Source organism: Arachis ipaensis, chromosome B03 (assembly GCF_000816755.2).
Source record: "Arachis ipaensis cultivar K30076 chromosome B03, Araip1.1, whole genome shotgun sequence".
NCBI classification, from domain to species: domain Eukaryota; kingdom Viridiplantae; phylum Streptophyta; class Magnoliopsida; order Fabales; family Fabaceae; genus Arachis; species Arachis ipaensis.
Genome location: NC_029787.2, coordinates 104,625,154 through 104,633,021, shown reverse-complemented (window position 1 = coordinate 104,633,021; position 7,868 = coordinate 104,625,154). Strand labels below are relative to the sequence as shown.

The 7,868-nt window shown below is 35.4% G+C and overlaps 1 protein-coding gene across 1 annotated transcript; it reads right to left on the bottom strand.

Annotated features, from left to right (window-relative positions):
* LOC110269504 lies at positions 4,440-7,039 on the bottom strand. Its single transcript, XM_021117373.1, has 5 exons — positions 6,994-7,039; positions 6,631-6,867; positions 5,834-6,382; positions 4,567-4,649; positions 4,440-4,454 (listed from the first exon to the last, which is right to left on the bottom strand). The coding sequence occupies exons 1-5, from the start codon at positions 7,037-7,039 to the stop codon at positions 4,440-4,442; spliced, it is 930 nt and encodes a 309-aa protein (XP_020973032.1).

Below are 7,868 nucleotides of genomic sequence, written 5' to 3'. Positions count from 1 at the left end.
TTTGTTTTTTATTTTCTTAAATTATAAAAATAGAAAATGACATCACTGTTTTATTGTTTTAACGAATTTAAAAAAAATTAAAATTACAATCCTTTCATAGTTTAATATAACACATAATGGATCATTTTAAAATAATATTCTTTTGAGTTCAAATATTTTTAAAAAAATGTTTTTTTTAATGCATGTATGTGTTCTTTTACACGTAATATACAGAACATTGATTATCAATTCTAGATTTGACATTATTTAATATACTTTTTCCTCATAAAAATTTGTAACACCTACCATTGACTACGAGGCTTCACTTTAGCTTCTGCAAGACAACAATTATTTGATCTTATGATGATGTGATTATCTCCACAACAATTTATCTAATATCGCAATTTAAAAACTTATTAAAATTAAAACCTCTATTTTGAACATCTTGATCAATATCCTTCTTAAATCCAATAGTATCAGTTAATTATAGTTATGTTGATGCTAGAGACATATAAGCTCCTCCTCCATGGAAAGTTAGGAACCAGCAGCTCCATGTTCCATTAACGGTAGGTAGGCACGTTTATGTCATTGCAAAATACTTACGTGGTGTGAAAGCAAACCTAACGAGTTTCTGTCAAGTTACAATAATGCTCACATGCTACATAGAATGATGCATGTTAATTGTTATTAGCCCTTTATGTATTTATTTAATTATGAGTAAATTAAATAGTCATTTTTATTATAAAAGATTCAAGTTCTAACAAATTAAAATTGATTACGATAAGAATTAAATGAACTTTATACTTATAAAAGATTAATTATGTTTGATAAAAATATCCAATCGTTCAATTTTTATTGACTCTATTTAAAAAATATGTTAAATTCTAAAATTAATTCTACTACTAATTATCTTTAACTTTTAACCTCCAGTTATGTTTTTTTTTTTTTAAATTTCTTCTTCTTCTTTTTTCATTACAAAAAAAATAGAAAATAAAAGAAACCTAAACCTAATTTTCTGCATTCTTCCTTCAATTTTTAGGATTTATTTCTTTTTTTTCTTTGAAATTGTTTAAAAAAAATCACGCATTCTAATTCGTTTATTTCTTATTCATATTCTATTTTCTTCTCAGCTTTGTAAATATAAAAAATGAGAAAAATAAAATCTAAAACAAGAAAAAAGATGGACATGATATTGAAATTCATATATTTTTCATGCATTCATCTAATTTCTTAAAAAAAGAAAATAAAAAAAAATAAATTCTAAAATTGAAGAAAGAATGCAAAAATTGAACCACATCTTTTTCTTTCTCTTTGTTATTGTGATTACTTGTGCTCTTCTTCAATCTATTAAGGCAAGCGAAAATATTCGTGCTATCTAGAGAGAAGCAAGCACAAAAAAAAAAGTTTTTGGGCTTTCTAATGATGGCAGAAGTTGTAGTAACGAGAAAAGAAATGGCAAAAGGAGGTTACAATGATAACATCAATGTCAGACTTAAATAAAAGAAAAAGTATAAGGAGCTAATAGAATATTTGTACAATGTGTATAATGGAGGTTTAGGGATGTTCAATTCAGTATTAGAGATATAACCATTAGTGTTATCTTTTCCCATCAGCTGAAGCTTTTGGAATGAGTGGTATCATGACATGGTATCAGAGCTCTAGATTTAAAAGGTCAAGACTTCGATTCTTGATGAACCCCAAAATTAACTTAAACTTTTGGGATGAGATGTTTATTATCCCTAGTACCCGGATGGTTATTCTGGATAGTATGAGTGATGTTCATTTTTTAACTCATAGCCCATTGTACACATTGTATAAATATTCCATTGGCTCCCTAGCAGGACTCTAAATAAAAAAAAAGGTTAGATTTAGAAAGAGGAAGGGAGGAAGGTAGACAAATTTGGAAAGAAAGCAAATTTGGACTTTGAATTTTTTTATTTTCCATTTTGTTTCTGTACTGGAAGAAGAAGAAATGAAGAAAAAGCCAAGAAGGCAAAGTAGAAGGTTGAAGATGATTGTTGATAGGGTTTATTTTAAAATTTAACGTATTTTTTAAACAGAGTCAACAAAAATTTAATGATTTGATATTTTTGTTGAACAAAATTCATCTTTCATGAGTATAAAGTTCATTTAGTTCTTCCGTAGTCAATTTTGTTCGCGTCTGAATCTTTCATGGCTAAAAATGGTTATTTACTCTTTAATTATTATATTAGTATCGATGAGCAGACATAAAGATTATTGAGGATTTTTTTTAAATATGCCAATACAATCTAAATCGTATCAAAATGTAAGCAAGTTCGTCAAATGCAATAATTTTTAACTATCAACTTTATATAAAAACAACTGTATATAAGTTTTTACCTTATTTTAACATGTACTAGTGTTATACATGGGATGGTATGTAACACCCTAATTACTCTAAGCCTTACCTCATGCCGTAAAGCAAAGGTTAATCAAAGGTTACGACAATCCTAAAGCTCATACATAAATATACATAGAAAGAAGTAATTATTCTAGAAGCCCGATGAAGAAATAAGCTCAAAAAACAGAGTTTCAAAAGCCCGAAACGTTCACATAAAAGTACACTAATCGAGGCAAAAGATATAGATACAAGATAACAACATATAAGTATATAAGAGGATATAATAGTCATAAGGTACTAGTCTCAGCCTGTGGAATTTAGGCCGACTACTATTATACAGACATACAGAGTTTTGAGAGTTAAAATAGCATATACAGAATATCTCTCTCAAAGTAAGCCTCTAAGGCAAATATAAATACAAAAGTGAGAGAACTAATCAAAATAACCAAAAGACTCCAAAAATTGTGAAAAAGGTCCTCCACTCTGTCACCATCAAGCAACTCACTGAGGTGGGTTGCGACCTGCATCTGAAAAATAACAACAAAATATGGAATGAGAACCGGAGGTTCTCAGTATGGTAACAATGCCCAGTAATGTAAGATATAAGACCCTGGGATGCCAGACGCAATCCTAGAGCTTCATATCAATCATAAGATTCAACTTAAAGCATAACTAAAATTAAAACCATAACTTTAAATCTTTTATGAAACGGGATAACTATCCTAAGAGATTTCTAACTATCAATTCACCGCTGTCCCATAGCCTTCACCAGCCTAACCGCCATGCGATCCCATCGCCACCGCCTTCCGAACCTCATCAATCCCAGTAGAAAACACAAGTAATAACAATGCAAGTAAAGCACAAGTATAGCATGTATATCAAGCAATTCAAGAAGCAATTAATCATGTTATACAATTAGGCAAGCAATTCAAGTCGGCAAAGCAAACAAACAGATAGAAGATGCACATGATGAATGCCTGTCCTATTTGGCTGTGATATCACATTGTCGGTTCAACTGCCAACCCGACACATCTCTATTGAGATGTCGCCTTTCAGTCTCAGAATGGAAACTCCCGAGATATCGTACCCAGAACACGGTCTAGGATATAGTGCTTGCACACTCTAGTGATTCCGAAAAGATGCGAGCGGGATACTCTTGCCACGGACCTCACATCTCAACGTACGCAGGATAAACTAACCGTCCTTATGCCGCTGCCGCGACCTCGACAAGCGGGATTAACCAACCATCCTTGCCAGGTGCATAACGTCTCAACAATCTCAATATAAAACAGTATTATCGTGATTTTCAGAAACCATGTTTAGTACTCAGTCCACTCCGAGTCCTAGACTCATCTCAAAACATTATCAAATCCAGTAATCCACAATTTCATCATGCCAGTCGTCTTTACAATACTCTATACTTCACTCAACTAATCCACCCTCAGTACTCCAGAATTCTAAGTCTCCATTTTTTAAATTCATACAAAAATTTACGAAATCAAATTACTATCCCAAAATCAAATTACTAACTCATCTCTAGAAATATTAGGACCTAAGTAGTATGTAGTATTCCTAAACGGTATTTAAAGAATGTTTGGAAAGTATGATAACCTTTAAAAATGAATAAAAATAATTTTTTAGCAAAACAGGGGTCTCGTGTACGCAAGCCCCTGCCTCACGTACGCATGCTGTTGAAAACAGGGTGGTCGCGTACGCAACCCCTGCTTGCGTACGCAAGGGTTCATTTTTGAATAGCTCACATACACATGCAGTGCCTCACGTACGCGAGATGTCCAACCCGAATGGATTGGTCGCGTCACGTGCGCCATGTCGCGTACGCAACCCTCACCAGACTTAGAAAATTTTCAAATCTGCAGAATTCAGTTTTAAGCACCGAACTTTAAATGTTCATAACTTTCTCTACAAAAATTTATTTTCATCAAACTTTATATTAATTTAAATCCCTTAAAACAAACTTTAATTTAAAATAAATTTCAACCAATTTCGAAAACTGAGGCTCAAGTTATGATCCATCAAAGTTCGGTAAAACAGGATTTTCACAAAATTAGCAAGGTTCTCAATTTTCCAAAATTCATAATCAATACCAAATATCCTACAACCATAACAGTTTCAATGGACATAAATGATGTCTATATACCTTTTAATTTATTCCACAACCTGTTGACATGCAATTTCACCAATCTCATCCAAATATTCTCACTTACCTTCCTCAAATTCTCAATGATTACACTTAAAACACCATTCCTCCATTTCCAACATTTATCAATATCATTAAGCTCATAATTCACTGTCAACACTCCAATCATCATTTTCAAAACTCATTTCAATAATGAATAACAACATCGAAGTACAACATCACAAGTCATCAAATCAACAACACCATCATACATAATCAAATTCAACAATTTCCAACAATCAATTCAATCCTATCCTAAGGTCCACTAGCCTAAGTGTCCAGAAATATTATATATTATATAGAGAAAACCGAAACTATACTTTGACCGATTCCCAATATGTGCAAAACACCAAATTCGAGTCCAACCAAGCTTTCAACCACCAACAAATCACCAATTCAAGAACCAATGCTCCAATAATCACAATTTCAAGCTAGACATACATAATTTATCACAAATCAATACCTAGGGTTCATCAAATTCACAAATTTACAAGGTTAAGAGTTTTCTTACCTTCTACAATGGTGTTTGGGACACAAACCACCAATAGCCCAACCTTAGATACCACCTAATCAATCAAAACACAAAAATTCACTCAAAGCCAAAACCTAAATTTTCAAATTTTTTAGGGCAGAAAATTGGGCAAGAAATTTTAAGAAACTTACCACAATACTTAGCTAGAAGTGATGGACTCATCAAGAGCTTCATATAGCCGCTGACGGCACGTGAATCGGAGTACCGTAGCTCGAGTTATGGTCACTGGAAGAGAGGAGTGAATAGTGACAATGGTGAAAAGCTCTCACCTCTCTCCTCACTTGTGCAGCTGTGTTGTTTGTGTTTATGAGGGTTATGAGGCTGAATTGGCCTCACTTAAGGGTATATATGTGTTGGGCTTAGACCCAACTTGGGCCCAGTCCAACTCGTTAGTGTTTTTGGTCTGTTTGGCCCAATTTTGGGTCAAACCTTTAAAATTAGTGCTCGGTTTTTAACTTTAATTTATTTTCTAATTTTTTCCACTGTTTTTATTATTCTTGCATAGTATCGGACAGACTTAAGCCGGTACTGCCGGTTAATTTACCGGTTCACATTTTTATGCGATTTTTCACGAAAAATTACATTTTCCAACTCAGAAAAATCTACTGAGTCCAAAAATCATATTTATATTTTCTAATTAAAATTCTAAATATTTGGAACCTATTTTGGATAATTTAATTATTTAATTAAATGGTTAATTAATTGCGGTCCTTACATTCTCCCTACCAAATAAGAAATTTTGTCCCTAAAATTTAGTAATTACTTGAGAATAGCTCGGGATAATCCTTCTGCATCTCGGACTCCAATTCCCAAGTATGCTCTTCCACTCCTGTTCTCTTCCAAGAAACTTTAACCAATTGAACTTCCTTTCCTCGCAGTTTCTTCACACTAGTGTCGTCAATCTGCACCGGTGTTACTTGAAAAGTTAAGTTCTCCTTCAGCTCAACCGACTCGGGCTCTAACACATGAGCCGCATGCAACGTGTACTTACAGAGTTGTGACACGTGGAATACGTCATGTAAGTTAGACAAATGCGGTGGCAAAGCTACTTGATATGCCACCGGCACAAATCGTCTCAAAATCTCAAACGACCCTATATGCCTCGGATTCAGCTTCTTAGTTTTAATCGCTCTTCCAATCCTAGTTGTCAGAGTAACCCTCAGAAATACGTGCTCACCCACTTCAAATTCCAATGGTTTTCTCCTATGATCCGCATAACTCTTCTGTTGGCTCTGTGCAGTCAAAATCCTAGCTCGAAACTTTCTAATCTTCTCAATAGTCTTTCCGACCAAATCAGGACCCAACACACTTGCTTCATCGGTTTCATACCAACATAGTAGAGATTGGCACTTCCGTCCATACAAGGCCTCATACGGAGCCATACCAATGCTCGCATGAAAGCTGTTGTTGTACGCAAACTCCACCAATGTCATGTAACGGTCCCAACTTCCTGGTTGATCCAAACACACGCCCTTAGCATATCTTCTAACATCTGAATAGTCCTTTTCGACTGTCCATTCATTTGTGGATTATATACCGTGCTGAGACACAGTCTCGTACCGAAAGCTCTTTGAAAATATCCCCAAAACCTTGATGTGAATTGAGGATCACGGTCCGACACTATGCTCGATGGCACTCCATGCAACCTTATAATCTCCTTGATGTACAACCTCGCCAACTCCTCTATCGAATAGTTCACTCGGATAGGCAGAAAGTGAACAGACTTAGTTAAGCGATCCACGATTACCCAAACCTCATCAAATCCCGACCTAGTCCTCGGTAAATCGGTCACAAAATCTGTTGCAATTCATTCCCACTTCCACTGAAGAATCTCAAGTGGCTATAACATTCCCGACGGTCTTTGGTGTTCTATCTTCACCTTCTGACACGTCAGACACTTAGACACAACTGTAGCTACATTACCTTTCATCCCAGGCCACCAGAACATCTTCTTTAGATCATAGTACATCTTCGTACTTCTTGGATGAATAGAAAACCCGCTGTTATGAGCTTCCGACAATAACTTTTGTCTCAAACTTCAGACATCCGGCACACAAATTCTCCCCTTATACCTCCACAACCCTTCATCATCCTTAGTAAACTCTCGATGCCTCTTCTTGGCAATCGGTTGAAACATCTTCTGAAGTTCTTGTCCGTCTTGCTGAGCCTTCTGAATTTCTGACTGAAACGTATTTGAAATGCACAACTGGTTCAAACAGGCTTGTCCGTCAGCTTCACCGATATCCAGCTTAAGTTCTACAAACTTATCTACTAATTCATTTTCTTTGATCCTCATCCAAGCAACAGTCAAAGACTTTCGACTCAATGCGTCAGCCACAACATTCACCTTTCCAGGGTGATAACTCAATTCAAAGTCATAATCTTTCAGCAGCTCCATCTACCTCCTCTGACGCATATTGAGATCTTTCTGATCAAAGATGTACTTGAGACTCTTGTGATCAGAGAAGACTCTAAACCTCACCCCGTACAAGTGGTGCCTCCAAATCTTCAATGCAAACACAATCACCACCAATTCCAAGTCATGAGTTGTGTAATTTACCTCATGTGGTCTCAGCTGACGCGATGCGTAAGCCACTACGTTCTGGTGTTGCATCAACATGCAACCCAAACCCTTCAAAGAAGCATCACAGTATACTTCAAACGGTTCATGTGGTTCAGGTAGAATTAAAACTGGCACTGAAGTCAACTTTTGTTTCAAAGCCTGAAAACTCTCCTCACACTCCGATGTCCACACAAACGGTACCTCCTTTCGGGTTAACTTAGTCATCGGTAATGCA